General features: G+C 40.4%; 2 protein-coding genes across 2 annotated transcripts; one reads left to right on the top strand and one right to left on the bottom strand.

Moving 5' to 3' along the window:
* Positions 1 to 606: 606 nt before the first annotated feature.
* On the bottom strand, positions 607 to 5220 carry nelfe (negative elongation factor complex member E). The gene is made up of 11 exons (XM_083925040.1): positions 5168 to 5220; positions 4811 to 4898; positions 3528 to 3597; positions 2971 to 3116; positions 2803 to 2877; positions 2345 to 2382; positions 1942 to 2240; positions 1718 to 1862; positions 1543 to 1597; positions 949 to 1051; positions 607 to 861 (listed from the first exon to the last, which is right to left on the bottom strand). Exons 2-11 carry the CDS (start codon positions 4883 to 4885, stop codon positions 785 to 787), a joined length of 1083 nt encoding a protein of 360 aa, XP_083781166.1. The 5' UTR covers positions 4886 to 4898; positions 5168 to 5220; the 3' UTR covers positions 607 to 784.
* A 552-nt stretch (positions 5221 to 5772) lies between these two features.
* On the top strand, positions 5773 to 24470 carry skic2 (SKI2 subunit of superkiller complex). Its single transcript, XM_083925904.1, has 29 exons — positions 5773 to 5831; positions 6195 to 6313; positions 7589 to 7710; positions 7789 to 7906; positions 8436 to 8550; positions 8662 to 8736; positions 8831 to 8884; positions 8977 to 9140; positions 9897 to 10046; positions 10169 to 10314; positions 10988 to 11134; positions 11223 to 11307; positions 11421 to 11527; positions 12414 to 12560; positions 12651 to 12747; positions 13801 to 14013; positions 14778 to 14888; positions 15012 to 15123; positions 15255 to 15373; positions 16363 to 16494; positions 16622 to 16759; positions 16851 to 16955; positions 17670 to 17802; positions 17920 to 18046; positions 19038 to 19248; positions 20163 to 20273; positions 21598 to 21816; positions 22355 to 22495; positions 24153 to 24470. Exons 1-29 carry the CDS (start codon positions 5819 to 5821, stop codon positions 24351 to 24353), a joined length of 3732 nt encoding a protein of 1243 aa, XP_083782030.1. The 5' UTR covers positions 5773 to 5818; the 3' UTR covers positions 24354 to 24470.
* The last annotated feature ends 226 nt before the right edge of the window (positions 24471 to 24696 follow it).

Genomic DNA, 24696 nt, shown 5'->3' with positions numbered 1-24696 from the left:
AAAGAGGGTGGTATGGTAACTCATGCTTCCTTGTGTCCTCTCTTCCTGTTGCCCAGAAAATCGTTCACACTCCACTCAACAATAACGATCCCTTAAATGCACCTCAAGGGGAGAGGAGGACTCTGGAGGAATGTAATGTAAACACAGGTGGACAAGTCTTTTATCAAGTTGCATAAATGCTGCACCTCCACTTGTAGCAGAGAAGCATGTCATAAATACATGATATCACTTAAGACGGCAGCTGAACCAAGGGTTTCTCATTCGGCAGCTTGGGCTCCTCCGTTTTCTCTCTCTCTCTCGCTCGCATCCTTGCCGAGATGAACTAAGAGACGCAGCTGAGGGAAGCGAGGAGTCGTTAGCGTAATGAAAAACACCCCAGCTGTGTCTCCTCTCTTTTATAAATCACAGGCACCAAAAAGACTTCGGCAATAATACACCTGTGCATCCTCACTCATAGCTTCTCCCAAGATGCATTTTAGGAAATGAGACATCCTTAAAGATATGTTGGTGACAACAAACTAGACACGAGAAGAGCCCTGTGTCTTGTTATTACCAGACAGTGCTAATGGAAGTCTTATGCCAGTCAAAGTAACAATGTGTGGATACTTTTTATTGAGCTCAAAGCAGGATAATGTTTCATGAGCCAGACAGCATCACATACGTGAGGTAAAATGCACTAATCCAAAAGACAACAGATGATTTTGTATTCATGCTACAACACAGGCACTTAAAGCAGCTGGCTAACATTATTAAAACAAAAACATGAAAAGATATATATATATTTTCATCCCAGAAAATCTTCACTGTACACGACTTGGTTCCTTTTGTCTCTGTAGGAGCCTTTTGTGCTGTTCTGCACAGCTGTGAAAGAAGAGAGACATTGTTGAAGGTTAATCCTGCACACAGTCTGATCAGCATCGAAACAGACAATGAGAGCCCTGTGTTTACCCAGTGAAGCCCAGACAGATTTGCCTGTGGCAGCATCCAGCATGGGCTGCTTTCTGGCGATGCTGACTTTGATGTGAACGTCTCCCACCGTGGCGCCATTCAGCTGTGAGAGAGAAACAACGAGGGGAGTTTAGTGTGGTCACCTGCTTCGTATACAGTCTGCATGAGCAGGGCTGGACCTGAGTGTCTTCCACCAAACTAGAAATTCAGTGTTTCCCAAAGACCTGAGCTCATAAATGTGTGATTACTAATCAACTAACATAATATAGAAAAAAACTATGCTTGGAAATAAAAGCGCTTTGCTCACTATTATATAAATATTTTTTAATGTTGACGCGACTACAAGGCGGGGAGCAAGCAGCACAATTTTAGGATTGTTTGTGATTTGCTCTTAGTGACTTAAGAGTCATCTTGCCTACTTAAAGCAGGATGAGGAGCTTTATAAATGCTAAGAAAGTTAACACTTTATCCACAGAGAAATTCACACATTTATATCATATAAACTAAAAAAAAAAAAAATCATGGGATGGACACAGAAACAGAACCACTCGAAGATCACACTAACAGTTTTGTCTTATATAGGATGATACCGACCTCATTTACAGCCTGGTCTGCAGACTCCATCTTCTCAAAAGTGATAAATGCACAACTAGAAAGACAAACAGAAAATAAAAAAATATCACAACTGCATCAGAGTAAAACAGAAGAGAGTATGTGATAAGACTGTCAAGAGGTAGAGATGACACAGAGTTGTTCAGTGTTTCCATACTTGCGTGGGTTGTCCATGGAGAGGTCGATGATGTTTCCATGTTGTGCGAAAGCAGCGCGCAGGTTGTCCTCGCCCAGCCCGGAGCCGTAAACATACACTGTATTCCCCTTTCGTACCCCTCTCCGCTCTGGGTAGGAATCTGAACCTGAGAATAAAAACATGTCTTAGCATGCTGAGTTTCTGACTCTCCTATGGATGGATTTTTACCTTGATCGGTTACTCACGTCTGAACGGTGCGTCTCTTTCTCTGTCCCGTTCCCTGCCCTGGTCTCGATCTCGTTCTCTGCTTCGGTCTCTCTCTCTTTCTCGGTCCCTTTCCCTGTCTCTGCCTCGGTCTCTTTCTCTGTCTCTATCCCTCTCCCTCTCCCGTTCTCTATCTCTGTCTCTGTCTTTGTCTCTGTCCCTCTCTCTATCCAGCTCTCGATCGCGGTCTCGCTCTCTGTCTCTGTCCATTTCGCGGTTGGCTGACATGCCACCGCCTCCGTCCTCCTCATCCCGGTATCTGTCGCTTGAGCTGACAAAGCTGCAGGGGGCACACGGGTGAAATTATGTTACATCCACAGATACCCACTGTCAGAGTATCAAACAGGTTGTTTCGCTTATTATTTGTGGTTTTTGAGACATTACCTCTCGTACAAAGACTTCCTGTGGGCTCTTTTTCCCGACTAGGAGAAGCACAAATATGAGAACATCAGAATAAAATGTACCTTTTGTTTTCGGTTCAAGTGTAATTTAAAGTGCTACAGCTTTTTCCTAAACCTTTATCGTCATTTTCAGACTTGTGCATAATATGGCGAGCCTTTTTAACATACTTCAACAAGGAGTCACCTTTGACAGGAATTCTACATACAGTATTTAATTCTGGGTAGAAATCACGAGCTTGAGTGTTTCACAATGCAGTTACAATCGGCCGCAACAGCAGGATGTAAAAATTGCATTTGTATTTTTTTTCCCAGTAATATTATAAATTTGTGGACTTGATGCTACTCCAGAAAGAAACCTATAAACCCAAAATAGGAGACACCACTTGAAACAAAGGGGGGATGTTTACATGCATGTTTTTTATCATGTTTTATCCACTATACCTCAGGTTGTTCTTCATCTGCAGAGACACTTCTTTGAAATGGTAAGAAAGCAGGAATTGGGCCTTTCTCTGGGTCCTGTGGGAAAAAAAGAGCAACAATCAAACAAATTAAGCAGCAAAACAAAGCAAGAAAGCAGCTGAACATCCTGTCTAAAGAATGATAGCTCACCTTGAGTTTAATTTCCAGCATTCGAGAGCGTTTAAAGCCCGAATTCTTGTTCTCTGATTTGATGGCACTGATGGCGCCCGTCTTAATCAGCATCTTTGCTTGCTCTGTCGCTGTTGCTGTGTCAACGACAGGCTGGTCCGACAAAGCTGTAATGAAGGAAAGTGTAAAGTACATAAAAGTATAACCAGTGTTTCAGTAGGTGGTATAAAGCAAATACATGCTGCTTTTGTAGATATAAAAGACAGGGTTGCCAAAAACCTGAATATTTTGAATTGGGTTGAGTTGAGGCTGTTAAACAAATAAGCATTTCATAAATGTACTGTGTGTACATTTGTCACTTTTTTCATTGGCTTTCTTAAAGTCTTATGAGCAGGACATATTTAGATATAGGATCAGGGTCTCAACAGTAGTCACTGTATGAATTAAAGTCACTGTGAATGCATAGAATTATACACGCTGGGGATGCTGGCGGTGAGTAAACACAAGGAGTATTTTAGTTGAGAAAAGACAAACACTGAAGTATACAAATTACTTTAAATGCAGTCAAATGTACTTACTCCGTTTCAAGCCGCTCTGGTTTGTCTGGTTCGTTGAACTCTGCTTCTTCAAAGCAAGCAGCGCCTTTTTCTGAAAAAACATTGAAAAAAAAGTTTAGTGCTGAAACAATAATTTAAAAAAAGAGACTTTTTTCAGTGTGGTCGTCTGAGTTCCTCACTCCACAACTGAAGAAGGACAGGAGCTTCATTGATCCCACACTGGGGAAATTCACTTGTTACACATTGTTGCACACGTGATGTCTAGCATTGTACTATTAAAACATACATATATTGGACAGAATACAGTAGGAAAGTGGACAGGATAGTCTGCATGTTGTAAGTGGTAAAAACAGATGGCAATTTGAAAGATGGTTACATATCCACTTCTTCAAAATCTCAAAGTCTTATGTATTTTAGGTTACAAGGTACCAAGGGATGTGACAGCAAGTTTCTTATATTCCTATAAGAGGCTTGCTGTCACATACAGTGACACCATGGTAACCTAAGATAGGTAAGAATATTATTATTTTAGCACTAGAAAAAGGTGCAGAGTGGCTTGAAAGGGAGTAAGTGCATTTGACTCCATTAAAAGTAATTTGTATACTTCAGCGTTTGTCTTTTCTCAGCTAAAATACACCTTATGCATTCACAGTGACTTTGATTAATTGACACCTGTTGAGACCCTGATCCTATTTATCTACTTATCTGATTTAATTTTCTGTGAATTTTATTTCACCTGTATTCTTATCTCTCCTTTATATATCTTTAAGAGTTTGTTTACTGTCTATTCTGCCCCATACACCCTAAGTGCAGTAACTACAAAATAATTTAAGCCAAAAAATAGCTTTAAAGTTTGAAAACTGTCCTGACAAATGAATATTTGGTACACTGATAATATATTATGTTTTACTAGTTTACCATTTAATAACTTATATCCAAATCAATCATAGCCTCCATAATTTCAGGACCAAAATTGTGCAGAAATCATGTTATTAATGATTTCAAGCATGCTATATTTAACTAAGAGTTTATCGTTGACTGTTTATGGTTTTACTTTCTATATTAACTTAGCTAAGAGTTGATTGTTTATCCTATACTGTATTTTTTTATACTTCCTTTTTGTTTTTGTAAGCTGCTGGGTCATACCAAAACAGTGATAAAAGTGAACACAAAGAAGGTTAATTATGAATGTTCTGACCATAAATGCTAAACAAAAATTACTGGATAATATCTTTATGAAATCCATATTTGTTTAAGCACTCAAGTCGACCCAATTTAAAACACTTAGACTTTTAATTATTAACCTTTTTCTTGAGTTTAGCATATTTCTTTTGCAGAGCCTCCTCTTCCTCCGTGAGTGAACTTGGAAACACCACCATGATGATAAAACAGCTGCAACACGGAACAAATACAACAAATATAGGTTTGGTTACACAAAAAAGACGTTAACACATTCGCGTTCTCAGCTGGTAGTCAAGGTAACGTAGCGAAAAATGGCTGGTAGCCAAGGTAACGTAAAAACGTGGTTACGAGAATATAAATGTAGTTAGCTCATTCAGACCATATACAAATTAAACTACCAGCATGATAAAACACGGGTGGTCTCTTAAAACTTCTCTATAAAGTAGTTCTCATAGCTTTTATCTGATTCAATCACTCACCAGTTTCAAACGGTGGTGTCTCTTAACAAAAACAACGGCGCGTAAATATGACGTCGCAACTGCTGGTCGCGTTTAGCTTGTTTTGGTCAACTCACATAAAACGACACCCCTTTTGTTAAGACAATTCATTATATATTTTAAATATGTTTTTTGAAAATTTGTGAAACCCTTATAGTTTAGTTTTGATGTTATTTATTATTTTTTAGTATTTTTAGTAACTTTATTTGCAAATCCTAACAATCAGTTGGAGAACAACTTCGGCATTATACTTTAAAAATAAATAAATAAATAGGCAGTCATTTTTTCCTTATCCTTATCATACATTAATATGACATACCATAAATATGTGTATAAAAGCTTTCTTATTATTAATTCACTTTTGAAGGGCTCTTCAGCTGGTTTAGTTAAAAAATGTAAATGTTCTATTTTATTTAATTATTTTTTATTTTTTTAGTCCAGCTGGTTTAGATTTTATTATTAATGTTATATGTTTCATTTTTAATTGATTTATTTTTTATTATGTTTTATTATTTTAGTTCAGCTGGTTTAGTAGCCACTTCCGCCACTTCCGCTTCTCAATTTGTCAACTTCCGGTGCGACTGCAGGAACCAGTTGGTGGCAACTTTTAGCTTTCACTTGAGGAGTGAGGACATGGACAGAATAAGTAAGTTGTGTCTTATTAAATATATCGCCAGCTTGTATATTATTTTTGTTTGCATGTATTTATTGTTTTTATTGTTTTGTTTTGCCAACACGGCTCACTGGAGTCGCGTGTGTGAGGATGTGGCTCAAAGCTGTCAATCACTGCTCCATTCAGCAGCCTCATGGCTAATACATGTTTAATACAGCAGCTGTAATAATAATAATAATAACAATAATGCCTTTTCACTCTTTCTTTGACACATACAGACATTTAAAGAGTAAAGTTATTTTGCATGCATCCTCCTGTTTGTTTGTGAATGAACGTTAAGGCTTATTGTGCTTGTTTAGGTTCATTCATCTCTTTGTTTGTGTTGTTTCTCTGCAGATGTGCCCCCCGCGGGCCCCATGGACCTGCCGCTGTCCCTGCTGGAGATGGGATGCTCCGGCAGGTTTGAGCTCATCACACACTCCATACCCGACCAGCCTTTGCATCCACAGAGCACGGTGAGCAGGCAGCAGGATTACCTCTGATGCACATTCATCTGACAGATTGATATCAAAAAGAAGCATTATAAGTGAGAAAAGGACATTTCATATTCGGGCTGAGAAGGCAGGACGTCTTATCATGTGCAGTTTTATTGAAGAAGGTGCTGGTTTAAAAGTATCTGATTGTTTTGTGCCACTATTCTCACAAGCAATTTGCAAGTTGTATTACATTTACTCATTTCAGAGGGGAATAGTGTACTTTTTTAAACTACATTCATCTCACAACTGTAGTAACTATTTTGAAACATACAATTAGCCTATAAAATGTATTGTATTGTTACCCCATGCAAAGAAGCTGCATCCTGACCAACAACACGCAAACACCTGAATTAATGATCCAGTAATATACTGAAATACAGCATAAACAGAGGTGTTTTTTTATGCAATATGAGTACTTTTGCTGCTCATACTTACAATTACACTTTGCAGATAATATTTAATTGGATAATTAAAGTAACTAATATCTTTCTGAACTTTTGTGGTTCTAAATAGATGTGTTTGCATGTGAAATAAATGACACCTGTTCACATATATGTTCACAAATGTCTTATTTTTGCCATTAGATAGATAGATAGATAGATAGATAAATAGAGAGGTAAATGGATAGATAAATAGATAGATAGATAGATAGATAGTACTACTAGTAGTAGTATTACTGCTTTTGTAGACAGTTGGCAGTAATCTTCGGGGGAGTAATGCGTGAATTAATGTGTGATAAAGAAATCTAACCTGGAATTCAGGCATCTGTTTGGCGTTCCTGCCTGTTAATTAAATTCAATTAAATTTTATTCACAGTGTCAAATAGCAAAAGTTATCTCAGGACACTTAACAGACTAAACTTTACACTTCACACTTTACAGAGTAGGTGTAGACCACACTCTCTGACTTATTTATGATTTATATAGACCCAACAATTAAAGTTAAAGGGAAGGTTAAAGGTTGTTAAAGGGAAGGTTTTCGTCATCACTGTGTGCACAAGATTGCTGGATTAATACTGTATATAATAATGATGATTATTATTATTATTATTAAAGATAGTGCGTCTTGTTGCTGTTCTTGGGGGAATTGTTTGGTCTCTATAAATCATAAATAAGTCAGAGTGTGGTCTTTACCTACTCTAAATGTAAATGTCCTGAGATAACTTTGGTTATGATTTGGCACTATAAATGAAATTGAATTGATCTGCGATCTCACTAAGTTGCTGAATATCTGATCTTGTCTTTTCCTCCGAAGCTGCCTCATGGGCTTCCTCCCACCAGCCTGAGCCTGGAGACAGAAGTAGAGAAACAGTTTCTACGGGACGCTGCCTGGCTTCCTATACACGACACAGACTTTGCCTTCCAGAAATTCCTCAAGTACGTATTCCTATAAAGAAGGAATTTTTAAATAGCTTTATGTATCTGAATAAATTGTCGTGTTGTCGTCTTCACCAGGGTGACTCAGAGAAAAGTTAATGTCGACTCTCTCATCAAATGCACTCCGTCTGCTCTTCACTCCGGTGTCTCAGTCGTCAGAGATCCAACCACAGGGATGCTGCTGGACTTCACTGAGGTAGCTCACAAACACACAGACCAGCTGTTCCTGCTGTACTGTAATTAGATCTATCGTTATAATTTAATATAGAGATGAAACGAGTAGTTGATCAACAGAATATTCATCTTCACCATTTTGGGGAATCACGTAATGGTTTCATGAACTTTTAAAGCAATAATTACAACACATTTCTTGCTCCAGCCTCTTAGATTTGAGTATTTGCTGCTTTTTTTTGTTTTTCATATTAGTACACTGAATATCTTTTGGTTTGGGACTGTCTGTTAGATAAAAATGGCATTTTCAATATGTAAAGTTGCACCTTGTTTAGCTATTTTTTTGTTATTCTATAGACTAGACGATTAATATAATGAAATAATGAAAACAATCATTAGTTGCACTCTTGCTAATCTCGTTTTAATAACTGTAATACCCTAACCAAGAAGAAGATGGCGGTCTAACCATATTATTGAAGAATCCACCCATGTCGGTTCAGAAGAAAGCACCCGTTGTATTATTTTTAACAGAGTAAAGGTTAATTCATCTTTAGGTGTTACTGGAGAACACTAGTCTGTCAGCAAAGAACTCGCTTTCACTGCAACGCCAGCCCGGGCCTCCTGCAGAGAGCCTCCGAGGAAGCAACACCAACTACCCCTTCCTCCCCGGTGAGATGCAAATTCTTTTCTCTTCATGACTTTACGTCGTCTTCCTTCAGTTGCAGTTGAGGTGTTTTTACTTTGTCTTCAATATGTTTGTTGCGATGGCGATCTTCACAGGAGGGATGGAGGAGCTCACTCTGGATGAAATCCAGAAGAAATCAGAGCTGGAGAAGGACATAGACTTTGAGAATGGTGATTTTTACATTTTGATTTGCAATGTTGTAAAATAACAGGGAGACTTAATTTGTTATTTCGGCTCTTTACGGTTTTAATTTCTCTCTCGTAGATTTACTCCGAGTCCCACCTGGTCTTAAAGCTGGGATGGACTTCACTGACAAAGGTAAGAAATCATACTTCCACGTGCAAAAAGAAAAATCCTTTTGGGGTTAAAAGTGATAATGAATAAATCTGTTTTCTATTTGTATCTTGAAGATGCCAAGATAGCAAAAGCAGATGTCAACCTCATGTCCCTCCTGTCCGTGCTGGATGACATCAGTGACTTACAGCCTGAGGCAGACGAGAAAGAGGAAGGCAAAGCGAGTGAAAAAGCTCCAAAACTACCCAGAACAAACAGCCTCGAGGACCTGGGCATCAAGGTGTGTTTGTTTTTTATGTAAAACTTCCCCCTTTCCTAAAATCACCGTCATATATTTCTTTTTAATTCTTACTTTAGATATTCAATATATATTTATGAGTATGGTTTCAATGACGAAATTGCAATTGAATTCTGTGTTTTGTTACTTAAACTGAACCCTTTTGAAAAGAGATGGATTGCTTGTGGTTGAGTTATGACTTTTCATTAAATGCATGTCGTCTCAAACCTACTGCACGATGAGACTGCAGAGGTAACCTAAGGTCGTAAATGCACCAAGGAAAAAGAAAGAGAGAACAGCACAGTCCATAAAAAAACATTGAATTCAAACACTGTATGTATTCATCATACTTACACAGAGAGTATAGGCCAGCGAGCCTGTGTGCATTAGGGATGCAAAACTGAACTATAAAAAACAAACTGTTAAACACAAACTGCTGCCGTGTTTGCACACGTGAGCTGCAATTTTGTAAATTTTTGAAAGTGTTATGCAGAATTATGTCACACGTGTATGATTCATGGTAGTTTCTCTCAACCATTTTCAATCACTGCAGATATTCTAGATGCAGTAATACGCAGGTTGAGTATGTGTCGACTGGTGTCTAGTTTTAAAAACTGAAAAACAATCCCAATATTATGCGGTTCAACCTTTTCCAAACCACAGTAGTTCTGCAAAAGATGCAATCGACTGTACCTTCCAGCTACGCCTCTGGCTGAACTTGAACTGCTCTGAAACCTGGTTTTCCTCCTTTGTCTTCAGGATGTTGTTTCACCCTCGGCTCCCTCAGAGAAGGGAAAAGATGAGAAATCAAAAGGGAACCCAGAGGAAAATAAGAAATGGGCCATCCCTGTCAACATATCCGCACCCTGCGATGATTTCTATAAACGCATCCCAAATCCAGCTTTCAAGGTCGGTGTTCCATGAATGAGTTGTGTCTGCGTTTCTCAGTCTATTTGATGAATCATCACATTAAAATCTGCTGAGCCTCTCGTGTTAACTGATCCGTCTCTCTGCCCGCCGCTCTGCTCCAGTGGCCGTTTGAGCTGGACGTCTTCCAGAAACAGGCTGTGCTGAGGCTGGAGGCCCACGACTCCGTGTTTGTAGCAGCGCACACGTCAGCTGGCAAAACAGTGGTGGCCGAGTACGCCATCGCTCTCTCACAGAAACATATGACAAGGTGTGGAACTGTTGGCGCAAATCAATTTACCCCTGTCCTGACTGTGTGTGCGTGTGTGTGTGTGTGTGTTCACAGCTCCCAGTAACAGTTTAATACAGTGTTTGAAGTTTATAAAGGGACTTATGAGGTAAAAAGCTTTTAACTCAGAGGAGCAGGTAAACCTTTAACATGTCTGAAAACAGTGGAACAAAATATAAATGCGATACCTTGTATCTCTGTATGTATTTTTTAAATCAGATTCAAGATTCAAGAAAACTTTATTCATCCCCAGGGGGTAATTAAAGGTCAGGCACACAGAGCAGACATCGCAACAATGACAAAAGAAGAAAGAGTGACTAAGAATAAATAGATAACGAATGAACTTAAGCAGAGAGACAACAAGTATATACATGTTAAGACGGGTGCAAATGGGCAATGAGGTAGATGATACTTAGTGCAAATGTGATAAATATGCATGTGGAAAGTTCACAGCCACGTCCACAAATCAGTGCTATTGGTCGCTCTACACGCCTGTGTGTGGCTTTTATAAGTGTCATAAATGTTGTCTGTGTGTGAAAGCATCTTATTCTAACTGCAACCAAATTTACCCTTGGGTACAAATAAAGTCACCTTACCTTATTTTTTTCCTCTTATGTGTTTATTTGATCGATTTCCTGATCTGGTGTTTCGACAGGACCATCTACACCTCTCCCATCAAAGCCCTGTCCAATCAGAAGTTCAGAGACTTTAAAACCACCTTCGGAGACGTCGGACTCCTGACGGGCGACGTCCAGCTCAGTCCTGAATCTTCATGTCTCATCATGACCACTGAGATCCTCCGGTACTGCGGCTGTTTGGGTCAGATATTAAATTCACTTTTTTTAAATCAAAAGAGCTTTTTAGACTTTCTTCTTCTTGCTCTCTTCCAGGTCCATGCTGTACAACGGCTCAGAGGTCATCAGAGACTTGGAGTGGGTGATCTTTGACGAGGTTCATTACATCAACGATGCTGAGGTCAGGACACCGCATCCACTGCTTTCTCTATCTTTCGTTGATCTAATTGTACCATTGAAGTCAAGAGCAACAGTTTTCCTCCTCTTTTTACTGTCTCTTTGTCTTTTCCGCAGAGAGGGGTTGTGTGGGAGGAGGTTTTGATCATGCTGCCTGATCACGTCAGCATCATTCTCCTCAGCGCCACGGTGCCAAATGCTCTGGAGTTCAGCGAGTGGATCGGGTAGGTGCGCTCGATATTAGAGAGCAAGTGTCACAGTAAGAGCCAAGCTTCTAATATTAAGATAGATGGATCATTTATTTGTCCCCTTGGGGAATTTTTTTCTCAGTAAAAACATCACTGACAAGACCCCAATCTCAAATATACAAGGACATATCAGAACATTAGACATTAGACATTAGACATTAGACAGGCATAACTGGAGCTCTCTCATAACAGACAGACAGTAGGTCGTTTATTGAAACAGGCGTTTACTCTCAGGCTTCCTTTTTACACTTTCCACGCTTTCCTCCGCCATATGCACACACACACACACACACACACACACACACATATATATATAGATATTAGAAACTGTGCAAAAGATAACAGAATAGACATAAATGATACATTTCTGATTGTTTCAAATTAAAGTAAATACCTGGTTGGCCACTTGTCATGGAAGGGAGTTAATTCTTGAAATTCTTCAGCCTCGTGCATCAACGGCTTGCTTTCATTGTTGATGTGAAAATGCACATGTTTACTGCTAATTTTTCATTTAGTTTGTATTTTTTTGTTCAATAAAGATTCAAATCATCAATCATCAAACTATTTATTGTAACACAAGTTTAATGTTTTATGCAAAAACACTTAGATCGACATCAACACACGATCCCCTCGCTACAGATCGCACATGCCATCAGAATAAATGAATACGGACAGACAGGGGAATTAAAACCTTCTCTTTAGCTGTTGGTTTAAAAAACTGATGGATTGTGGGATGAATGACTGTTTTGGAGAGGGCTGGGTAGTGAAGTAGTTCAAAGGTGGTGAAAAGCGGGTGTTTTGTGTTGTGTTTTTGTGTCTTTTTAACTTCATCTCATTTGGGGATGCATTTTTTTACTCCTAGTCGTATAAAGAAGAAGCACATTTACGTGATCAGCACGATGAAGAGACCCGTGCCTCTGGAGCATTATCTGTACACCGGAAACAGCACCAAGACCCAGAAAGAGATGTTCCTGCTGCTGGACGCCACAGGAAACTTCCTCACTAAAGGGTACGAATGAAAGTCGTGCAGCACCTCAGTCGATATTTGTTATTTCATGATATGAGCTATTTGTCACGAGCCAAGTTGTTTGTTGTTCAGATACTACGCAGCTGTCGACGCCAAGAAGGAGCGCACCAGCAAACACGCCCAGTCGTTTGGCACCAAAAGTACTTCTCACAACACCACAGCGAGTCAGGTAACTCCCTCCTCTTTCCTCCCTGATTTTCTTCAGGGCTTCACAGTTTTTACACTTTTTAACCAATTCTTTGCTTTGGTCGTCATCAGTGGCAGCTACTTTCTAACATAAAATATATGGATTAAAGTATAAACTGGTATTTCTTACTGTTGTCAAATATTTTGTTTATTTGCTTTGTTTGATTTAATTATTTACAAAAAACTTTTTTGTATCAGATTTCATATTTATTTATTTAAAATAGGGACAGTGCATATTAATATTACACTACATTACATTTAGCTGACGTTTTTGCCCAAAGCGACTTCCAATAAGTGCAATAAACTTTTACATGTAGATTGTGGCCAGTAGCAGATTTCCATCTTTAGTCCAATTGGCAGGTTGATGTTGAATAAACAAGGTAAACACATCACAACCAATCAATCCATAAGAAAAGAAACAAAAACAAGCAATAAAATAAAAAAGTAACAATAAAAGAGTACCATAAACACACATGACAGACCAGGAACTATCTTTCTATTCTCTTTTATGTCTTTTCTTTTTCTCACATGTTCAAAATGTGAAAAAAAAAAGGGAGAGCATTTGCACACCCTGAAATGAATACATTCTTAATAAATTTTGCATTAGTGATATTTAAATATTGCTGTTACAGTCAGGACCAGGCAACTGCATGTGACAATGCTGCAGGTGTGTCGGTGCGTTCACTCGCCAAACACGGGCATCTGTTTTAGAGATGAAAGGAAAACAAAAGAACATTTGGAAACTTTGGGGTCTTTTATGTCACATTTTCAGGATTTGGCTGACGTGTAACTGCATAGTATCTTAATTACTGTAACAACCCGTTCCCGTGAGAACCTTGGAGTGACACGAAAGATGAGACTCTTCCAAACTCCATGACCTTGGGGTTATAACATTATTTATAACGGGATTAAAGTTGGCAACTATACTCAGTTACGGCGACCAAAAGTTGCTGCCTGGTTGCCAGGTTGTTAAAAGTTTAACCCTGAACTTCCTGTCGCTTCGTGTTCTCACCCTTTTCTGTATTATTCCCCGCAGGACCGCTCGGTTTGGCTCACTCTGCTGCACTTCCTGTCCCAGCGGCAGCAGACGCCGGTGGTTGCGTTCACCTTCTCTCGGACGCGCTGTGACGACAACGCCCGCTCGCTGGACTCAATGGACATGACCACGTCCATAGAGAAGGCTGAGATCGTCTCTTTCTTCCAGAGGAGCCTGAGTCGCCTCCGAGGAGGAGACCGACAGCTGCCTCAGGTGCAGAACGTCCAGCCCTCTGATTTTCTCTGCTTTTATTAGAGGCTGTCACAAGAGATTATACATTTCTTTATAAGATGAATATTTAACGTGCATTTGGCTGCGACAGCTCCTCTGAGTTTATGATCAGTAGGTCAGTACACTGTGGGGCTTTAATTTGATGATTGATCATTAAAAATGGATAAGATCCCTAGATGTAATGTGAACAAGCATTTCAGTTATTTCAGCTTTTGTTTTTCTGTCCTGAACTTTACTGTTTTGATTTAGTGTCACGGCTCTCATCAGCGTCGTTTTGAACTAAATTCTGAAAAGTAAAAAATCTTTAAAAGTAGCTTTTTTCAGGATGAAAAGTCAGGATGGAGTCAACCAAACGAGAGCTGGCAGATGTATCTATATGGAGTTAATGCTGAAACTAATGATTGTTTTTATTATTAATTAATCGATTGGTTGATATTTTATTGGTCTATAAAAGAACAGAGGATGATGAAAAATGTTTATCAGTGTTGTGCAAAGCCCAAGATGAATGTCTTGTTTAGTCCACAACTCACAGATATTCAGTTTACTGTCATAGCGGAAGAAAGAAACCAGAAAACATTCACATTTAAGGATGAGAAATCAGAAGATTTGGACTTTTTTTTTTTATCAACAAATTACTCAAAATGATCAATAGAATAATTTAATGGTTGACAACTAATCGATTAATCGTTTTCACAACAAAGTCAACCGCAAATGTGGTTGTAACATTTGGAAAATGCCTTTTTTAGATCTTGGTCATGAGGGACCTGCTGAGGAGGGGAGTAGCAGTCCATCACAGCGGGATCCTGCCGATACTGAAGGAGGTCATTGAGATGCTCTTCTCACGAGGCCTCGTAAAGGTGAGTCAGAACACTGTCAAATTGATAAAACCTATAAATTGTTACTTTGTGCGTAATCTGCAAATACACGTCGTTACACAGATGGTTAAAACAAAACTCCTGCATCTCCCCTTCACCTCACAGGTGCTGTTCGCCACCGAGACGTTTGCAATGGGAGTGAACATGCCCGCCAGGACCGTGGTGTTCGACAGCATCAGGAAACACGACGGGACCGGCTTTAGGAATCTGCTGCCAGGTTTGGCTTTCCTCCCTTTAATCTGAGCCAACATTTCTTATGCCCTTTCATCTCTGAGGATGAATCGAAGTTGAGGGAAAAAACAACTTTATATTTGACAGCTCTTTCATGTTTCGACCTTGTGCTTTCAGGCGAGTATATCCAGATGGCGGGCAGAGCGGGCAGGAGAGGTCTGGACGCCACCGGCACTGTCATCATTCTGTGTAAGACCGGAGTCCACGAGATGGCAGATCTGCACGTCATGATGCTGGTGAGGCCCTCCAGTTTATACATCGTCATATTCAATAAAGATATGTACGGATGAAGGTGTTGCACGCTCGGTTATTCATTTAAAATTTAACAGCACAGTTGAGTTTAACTCACTTTCACTTGGAGAGGAACGCTTTGTGCTCTTCAACAGAAATAATTGCCCTTCATGTCTAATAGAGTAGAAATACAGCCTGTGCTCATGTCAGATAATGTTTACACTGGCAAACTTCACATTGATTTAAAGTATACAGACCAGCAGTAGAGGAAATACACAAGCCCTGAGAGGGAAGTGAGACTTTTTTCCATTTTCTAAATCTGATCTAAATTGTTTTCTCTCCTGTGTTTTTTGACTAGAGAACAACTGAAAAAAAAAAGCTTTGCCAGGATCCCTTTATAATTATTTTAATCTTTGAAAATAGGTGAAAAAAACAAGTTTATACAAGTGAAATTTGTTTCTGTCAGGATCATTTTTCTATTTTTTTTTCTTTTTATCAGTGAAAACAGGTGAAAAAACGTTTTGGCTAAAAACTTTTTTTGTGAGGATCTTTTTAAAACTTGGGGTAGGCAGTTTATTTTTCACAGGGTTTGGCGAAGAAAAAGAAAATCCATAATAATCGTTCCTCATGTTGTAATTCAGTTCAGAGAGAAAACTAGACATCTGCACCTTCTCTTGGCGTTAGAAAGTCTAGCCCATGATGGGAGACTTTGGCCAATCACAGGTCATTTCAGATAGAGGGAGAGCGTTCCTATTGGCTCAGCACAGAGACGTTTCACTCTGCTGCAAATTGAGGTTTTTATTGCAGATTTAAGGTATAAACACAGCAATTTAGTTCAGAAATAGTTGTGTCAGGTGCCTCTCAGGGCTGAGTCAGGTTGATTTCTTTGAATAGTTTCAGAGAAGGACTCTAATGGCTATATATCATAAAATCTTACCACATTGATGTGTACTTACGTTTCATTTATTGTCATCATCCTTTTTATCTTGCTCAGGGTAAACCCACCACCCTGGAGTCCCAGTTCAGACTGACCTACACCATGATCCTCAACCTGCTGCGAGTCGAAGCCCTCCGTGTGACCGACATGATGAGGAGGAGCTTTTCTGAAAACCACAGGGACACTCAGGTAATTTGCACCTGCAGAACACAACAGGTTGGATTATAAATACTATAATTCACGTGTCAGGTTTATCATTGAACAATTTAGTTATGTAAGTAAACATAGGGAATCTCTCTGCCTCATCCTTCTGTAGGCCCATGAGAAGAGGATCAGCCAGCTGAAGCAGATTTTGTCTTCTCTGCCTCCTCTGGACACAGAAGGCCAGCTGTCCGACATGCTACCCTACTACCACACCGTTACAGAGCTGCGAACCACCACTGAGGCCCTCCAGGTAATCGCATCAACACACACAACCAAGATCACGTTCTCACAGCTTTAATCTGCTGCTCGCTACATGTCCTCGCTGCTTTCTCCGGTTTCAGCGCGCTATCATGGAGTCCGTCAACGGGCTGAAAGCTCTGTCCGTGGGTCGAGTCGTGGTGGTGAACAACGAGCAGCATCTCAACGCCCTGGGAGTTATCCTACAGGTGTGTGTGTGTGTGTGTGTGTGTGTGTGTGTGTGTGTGTGTGTGTGTGTGTGTGTGTGTGTGTGTGTGTGTGTGTGTGTGTGTGTGTGTGTGTGTGTGTGTGTGTGTGTGTGTGTGTGTGTGTGTGTGTGTGTGTGTGTGTGTGTGTGTGTGTGTGTGTGTGTGTGTGTGTGTGTGTGTGTGTGTGTGTGTGTGTGTGTGTGTTAACCTGCGGGACGTATGGCGCCAATTTCCTGCCAAAACTTAACAAAAAAATTCTAATATGTCATGCTTCAGACACAAATACAGCATGTCTTACGTAACAACAAATAAATCCCACAAAGAAAAAAAAGATTGAGTGACTTTTGGTGATAGTGCTGAGGATTTTCTCACAAATGTCCTGGGTAATTTACACCAGTTAATGTCTTGATAAGTTTGCAGTGCATATGTGAAAGGGGCTTTAGTGAATTGTAGGGGATTTGTAAAACATGTTTTGTTTGTTAACTTCTGGCAGGAAATAAGGAATTGTCATTTTACCACTTTTCTATCAGTGAAAAGGTGTCTCGCTGATTGTTGTTGTTTGACGGAGCATTTGGACCCAGAAATAGTGTTTTGAAAAGGCTTTCTTCAGACTTAGAGACCGGATGGGAAAGAAGACACCCAGTGAAAACAGAACATGGTCTTGATTCCTACAGCCGACTCCTGACATCGACTACTTTCTTCTCTCCATGCCAGGTGTCCAGTGACTCTGTGAATCGCACATTCACAGCGCTCATCATCTGTGAGAAGGGCAACGAGGAAGAGAAAGGAAACAACAACACCAACGCTTTCCCTCACCTCTACAACACGGCTCTTTTCATACCTGAAGGTTGGTTGGACGGACATGACGCACATTTACATCTAAGTTATTTTGTTGAGGCTTTCACAGAGCAGTCAGTGCGACACACATACGATGGTTCCCTTTCTTTGTTTTTGTTTTTGTCAGGCCCTTGCAGCCACACGGTGCAGAAGTTGAAGCTTCAGGACGTCTCGGCCATCACAGTGAAAACCCTCAAAGTGATTCCAGACAGGATCATCGACAACTACAACAAGAGGCAACAGCCACGATTCAGGTGCGTTATACGTATTCTCAGAGGTGTCTGACCCCAAGCATTTTTACCTTAGTGGTTCTGCTGCTCCACTGCATGTTTTAGAAACTTAAATTTTAATTTAAAGTCATCCTACCAGTGTTTTCACCATAGACTTTATTAAATATGGTCGTGGTCTCCGTGACGTGACCCATAGGTTTGGCCATCTGCATCTCAGCAGTGCCGTCTTACTCCTGGCTAATCCAAAAATGGGCAAAGAGGTGGAGCGTGGATGGAGCTGAGGCGGGACAAATGAAGCCTAACGTCTCTGCTCGCCATATGTGATGGCATCCACCTGTCACTCAAAGCATCCAAACCCTTAATTATGCAGAATGTTAGGCTTTAAAATAATTCACACGGGTGAGTTACGTAAAAACCCGCCCCCTGTCCAGTTATATCACGAGGGGAGGTTTGCTTTAAAGAGCAAAAACTTTTTTTTTACCAGACTGTAAACATGTTAATATGTGCTGTAAAGTTTTCATTTTGGGTTTTGGAGCCAGCATCAAGTGGCCATTTGAGGACCTGCAGCTTTTGATTTGTTAATGTTTTTTGAAAGGAGGAAATGCACGCGACATGTTTGTTAGACCTCAAAGATACAATTCATTCATTTTTATTTACAGTGCCAAATCATAACAAAAGTTATCTCAAGACACATTTTACATAGAGTAGGTAAAGACCACACTCTGACTTATTTATGATTAACAGAGACCCAGCAATTCCCCCATGAGCAGCAACAAATCACATCTTTAGTAAAATTAGCACACAATGCATTTTACCATCAAGTCTTTGAAGTTCAACAAAAATAAACCAGCGCACAGGAAAAATAAAAGCCCTTATATTGTATGTGTCCGCCATATTTTGTACATTATGCATCACAAAACTCAAACCGTTCATTGTCTTTTGTATCCAGCACTCAGCATTGTCTGTCAAAAACGGAGGTTATATTTCTTTTCTCCTCTGCATTCTCGTCCTTCAGGCTTGACCCTCCCGGCCAAGCCATCTCCACGGCGACTCAAGAGCTCCTGCGACTGGCCGAGTCCAACCCCAGCGGCGTGGCGACCCTCGACCCCGTGAACGACCTCCAGTTGAAGAGTGTTGATGTGGTGGAGGACTCCATGAGGCTCCGTGTGCTGCGAGACGTCCTCAGAGAGTTCAACTGCATCCACTCGCCCACGTTCGCTGAGCAGGTGTGTGATTGTTGTTCGATATGTTTAAAGTTAGTTAGTTATAGTTTTCAGATGCTCTTTGCAGATGAATATAAAGATAAAGGCATGTGTTTCATTGCTTCATCAGTGTTTGTTTTATAAAGACATCACATTCTTTTGTGCATCAATTGCATATTTATGCGGCTAATTAACATCATACCCTTACATAAGCCCCGTAACAATTGGCCCCCTTCTGATGCCTCCTCTCATTTTCTCCCAGCATCAGTTTCATTTTATCCCTCCATCATTTCTCCTCTAGTTTCACAATAATAACATCAAACTCCGCCACAAGATTTCTGCTTTTGTGTTTGCGTATCCCGTCTTCCATGGCAGCCACAATGTGGAGATAAGATGCGAGAATCGGAGCCGGCTGTTTCTATAATTACCCGTCCGGGCTCATAGCTGCAGCTCATCACTGTCTCACAGGCACAGTGTGTCGTGTGAGAGCACACACACAACCAAACACACACACACACACACACACACACACTTACATACACACACACACACACACACACACACAAAGCGCTCTCATTACTTACAACACACGCTCTTATTTGCAGTATCACTGTCTCCTCTCATGACTGTAGATTCACACTTTCCTGTGTCATTAAGAAGCATTGTGTGTATAATAAAGCAGTGGTTAATGCAGTGTGTGCTACAGTGCGAGCTGTTGGTATACGGTGATTGACCTCGGCAGGTTTATGTAATGTATTCACCAAGAGACTCCTCTGTGCTGTCAGTGAGAGTACAATAGGCAACGTTTTCCTTTCTGCATCTTTTTTTTTTTGTTGTTTCACTGAAATCAGGTCAAGAGCTGCAATACAGCTGTTATATAGTCGGGTTAAGTAACAACTGTGTGTTTGTGTGTGTGTGTTTGTGTGTGTGTGTTTCAGTTTGCTCGGGTTAAGGAGAGGATGAGTGTGCAGGAGGAGCTGGACAGGCTGCTGTTCCTGGTCTCAGACCAGTCTCTGTCTCTGCTGCCTGAATACCACCAGAGGATCAAGGTTTGGATCAGACGTTTGACTCCCCGTCCCGTCCCGACCTGTTTCTGTTTCTGTTGCTGTCAAGGGCGTTTATGTTTTTCCCGTCCTTAGGAGTGGATTTTTAAAATTGAGTCATACCTCAGAGTTATTTATTTATTTTAAGAAAAAGTCCCACATCAGGTTCTAAGCCCTAGTTAACTGGGACTCCGGTTAAGGTCGGTCTTGTTTTCACTCAATCAATCAATCAATCAATTAATCTGGCAATTACCATTTTTTCAACTAATCTCATTTTCAGAAAATGCTGAAAGGTTCAACTTGCCACAGCCCGATGTGATTCCTTTAAATTGGGAATCACATCCAGCCGAGGACTTTTCGCTTTTGTCGCATCTCTCTTTATCATCTCTCTACTGTAATAAAAAAATAGAATAAGACAAAAAAATATACAGTCGAAAATCCAAAGATTTTCAAGTTACGATAAATAAAATCAGCAAATCTTGACATTTGAGAAGCTTGAAGTAGTGACTTTGCTTCATAAATTACTTAAATTAACAATCAATTTTCATAAGACAGACAATTATTAATAGCTTTTAATTTCTGCACTAGTTGCAAGAGATTTAAGACGGACATTAAGATATTTCCTTCATGTATATATAAGAGTCTAAAGCCATGCTAGCTGCTATGCTAACTTACATTCTGATGTGTAGCAGTATCGATAGCATGCTAACGTGTTTGTCAGCACAGAAAGCACAGTTGAGGAAGATAAGGGTGTTTTGCAGGTATTTTATTAAAAAGTATTGGACAAATTAAAAATGGATGTTGGCACTGGATGAAAGGTTAAGAAACAAAGTTGTTAAAGTTAAAGTTACACTTCACTTTAAAGGGGACACAAATGAGGAATGTCAGCCTGCTGGTGGCGCTAGAGGAAAAGTCTCAGGAGTCTTTAGGATTTATCCTCTGGGAGCCATGTGCACGTTTCCACACAATTTCATGGCAATCCATTTAATATTTGCTGAAATATTTCAGTCGAGATCAAAGTGGTGGAAAAGCCAACCAACATAAAGAGAAATGCTGGAAATGTAAGAACTTTAGGGGAAGAAATGACTCAAATATTGACAAACAGTTCCCCAGATCTTCAGTGTTGGTATAAACCTATCATACTGTCCGCATGTCTGTTTCTTTGTGAATGAACTGAGTAAAAAAGATGTGACCGTCATTTAATTTTTAAATGAATGCATAGTTAATTAAACTTCAAAATGTATTATTAATAGTATTTTAATTGAGTGCAGCTCGATTGAACCTAGACAAACTCGCTCAGAGGTTTATATCCCCCGCCGCTCTGCCTCAGGTGCTGCAGTCCCTCCAGTATGTCGACAGCAGCGGGGCGGTGCAGCTGAAAGGCCGCGTCGCCTGTCAGATCAGCAGCCACGAGCTGCTGCTCACCGAGCTGCTGTTCGAGAATGTGCTGAGCCCGCTGGCCCCCGAGGAGAGCGCCGCCCTGCTGTCCTGTTTGGTGTTCACGCAGAACACGCAGGTGGAGCCACACATTACCAACACGCTGCAGGAGGTGAGCGGTTCATTCATGCATGTTTCTCACGTAAAGTTCAGATATTAAAGTGTGTGTAGTGACATACTGTCGCCTCCTCCGCCGGTGACTCACACACTCACACACACACACACACACACACACACTCGCTTTCACTTCATCACGTCGTACATCCTCTCCCTCCAGAAAGGACAATAAGGACACTTCACCTGACTCATCCCAGTCGCTCTCTCACTTATTAATTCACTCGTTTGTCCGTCAAACTCGCCTCTCACTGCGTCAGTGTGTGGTGAACGGCCCGATACATGAAAGTGCTTTACGAGGGCTTGAATAAGTGATGACCCGAGCTCTAGACCTGCGACAGGAGAGCGGACCCGACACGTTACGGATTTGTAAAACAGATTTCTTGAACATCACCGAGAAGTGAGAGAGTGATGCATTCAAGGGCTGCGTGTAAAACTGTAAAATCTCCGTCCTTCAGGTTCAACTCTTTCCCATCTGTCTCCTCATCTCTCTCTCCCTCTCTCTGCTTCTTTCTCTGTCTTTCTTTTTCTTTCAGGGCATCGACCGGGTGCTGTCGGTGGCCAAGCGTATCGGAGAGCTGCAGAGGGATTGCGGGATATCACAGACGGCCGAGGAGTTTGTTGGGCAGTTCAAGTTTGGCCTGACAGAGGTGGTGTACTGCTGGGCCCGAGGCATGGTGAGGTTTCACTTGTTGTTGTACCTTATTTTCACCCCATTTATACTTAATTAAAATGCAACATGTAATTTGTATTTGTATGTAAGATTTTGGCTTCCTACAATTCTTAAAACAAGCTAAAAATTAAGATAATATATACTGTATATAAGATATAATTCAGATTAAATCATTGTGCCACAGAGCGTTTCACAATGATGCTCTACTGGAATATATTAAATATAGTTTATCAAAATGCTTAATATGTGTTTAGGAGTTTTCCCTATGTTGTTGCAGTGCACTACAATATTTCATATAATATATTTTTATTTATTAAAATGTGTATTTATATTTATATTTATCTCATTTACTTTACAATTATTTGAATTTATTGGTTTAACTTGAATTATATTTTAAGTTCAAGCAAACCCACTGTTGACAATTATATATATTTTTTAAAGTTCAGTAAGTTGAAGGCTATTCCCAAAGTCAGCGAGTAATCAGAATCAGGTTTATTGTCAAGGAATTTGCCTTGATTTGACGGTGCTTACATGGAAACAGACATGAACCTAAGCGTAATAAACTCTAACCATAAATTAACCATAATCATGTTAAATAATCGTGATCTCAGTATTGACTGAAATAATTGTGATAATGATTTTTGCCATGATCAAGCAGCCCTATCTGGATGAGAAAAAAAGTCCTGTTAAAAGGATTCAGCATTTTAAATGTTAAGATCAGTGAACTGTTTTTTAAAGGAGCCTTTGGGACAAAGTGTTCAGTTTTATGGGAACTGCAGGATTTAAAGTGTAATTGTGGCGCAAAATCATCCCACAATCTTTTTTTCGGCACTTACATACATCAAATAAGTCCCTGGGACAGTTTTTTTCCCAGTTTTTTTTCATCAACTATTAACGGAGAAAGATTAAAGATTATTATACTGCTCAAAATAACACCAAACCTCTGCAGCAGCACGAGAAGTGTCCTTACACACAAAACAAAACACCAATGGGCTCCTTCCTTTTGGATTGACTTTGGTAATTGACTTGAATGGACTTTACTACTAGAGAAGCTGGTACCTGGGCCAGTTGGTAAGTCTTTGCTGTTATTTTCAGCAGTATTAGTGGTTAAAAAAGATGTTGTAATGCCTTCACCGTACTGCCCTGAGCTAATCAGTGTTAGCCACGTCCGGCTGTTAGCGACTCTACGGGATTTGTCTGTTAATAGTTTAAACACGAAAAAAACTGTTTTGATGGCTTATTTGATGTATGTTAGTGCCTGAAAAAGATCATGGGGTAATATTACGCTGGAATAACACTTTAATAAGACATCTCTGCCTCTGCTGCATCAAGATCTCTGTTCGATGTAGATACAAACTGCGCCGTTTGTCCATATTCCTGAGAAAAATACACGCCCAACTAGATAAAGGGTCACCTAACAAGAAAGCTGGTAAAACGTTACCGACGACCTTTGACCTGAGACTTTTAATTGTTGTTAATGCAAAGGCATGATCTGAGGTCATAAATCAAACATGTATTGAGATTAAACTAAACTTTTTTTAATCATACTGTATGTTTGCCTCCTCGTCTTGTTTCCTGCTTGTGTCCCATCATTCACCGTCTCACCGTGTCATCCCTCTCCTCCTCTGACGTCCGTCCTTCCCCCCGCTGTCCCGTCACAGCCGTTCGCAGAGATCGCCCAGCTGACGGACGTCCAGGAGGGCACGGTGGTCCGCTGCATCCAGCGCTTGGACGAGGTGCTAAAGGAGGTGCGACAGGCCGCCCGCATCGTGGGAGACTCCGTCCTGGGGAGCAAGATGGAGAAGGCTTCCCTGGCCATCCGCAGGGATATCGTCTTCACCGCCTCCCTCTACACACACTGAGAAGGAGGGCGTGTGTGAGATCTGCCAAGTGTTTCTTTGTGTGAAAGGTGTGAGAAAGATGGAGATACATGTGGGGGAGGTTAAGAGATGATATAACTTAACAAGTGCTGTATATGTGCCCGTACCAAACATGTTGATGTTTACATGAAAGTCCACTAAGAAGGGGATGATTTTAACCAACAGACCAAACGTAGACTGTGGGAATTAAATCTGTAATTTATTGTACAGTAATAAAAGAAAACAAAAAACAAAAACATGTTTGTTTATTTGAGATGTTTGTGAGAAATGAAAGTGGATGCATCACATCCATCATACCCAGTGCGTTCTGCTGAACACCTCCTCA

Source organism: Echiichthys vipera (assembly GCF_963691815.1).
Source record: "Echiichthys vipera genome assembly, chromosome: 13".
NCBI classification, from domain to species: Eukaryota; Metazoa; Chordata; class Actinopteri; order Perciformes; family Trachinidae; genus Echiichthys; species Echiichthys vipera.
The sequence above is the reverse complement of the archived record's forward strand: the minus strand, read 5'-3'. Positions and strand labels throughout refer to the sequence as shown.

What these genes read in the sequence shown, in the direction of transcription:
- nelfe (XM_083925040.1), bottom strand. Translation starts at nt 4,885, where the DNA reads ATGGTGGTGTTTCCAAGTTCACTCACGGAGGAAGAGGAGGCTCTGCAA. An exon ending in CAGATGAAGAACAACCTGAG is followed by an intron (nt 2,383 to 2,802) that starts GTATAGTGGATA and finishes TGCTTCTCCTAG; the next exon opens with TCGGGAAAAAGAGCCCACAG. An exon ending in AGGAAGTCTTTGTACGAGAG is followed by an intron (nt 2,241 to 2,344) that starts GTAATGTCTCAA and finishes TGCCCCCTGCAG; the next exon opens with CTTTGTCAGCTCAAGCGACA.
- skic2 (XM_083925904.1), top strand. An exon ending in GGACATAGACTTTGAGAATG is followed by an intron (nt 8,737 to 8,830) that starts GTGATTTTTACA and finishes TCTCTCTCGTAG; the next exon opens with ATTTACTCCGAGTCCCACCT. An exon ending in CCCTGGGAGTTATCCTACAG is followed by an intron (nt 16,956 to 17,669) that starts GTGTGTGTGTGT and finishes TCTCCATGCCAG; the next exon opens with GTGTCCAGTGACTCTGTGAA.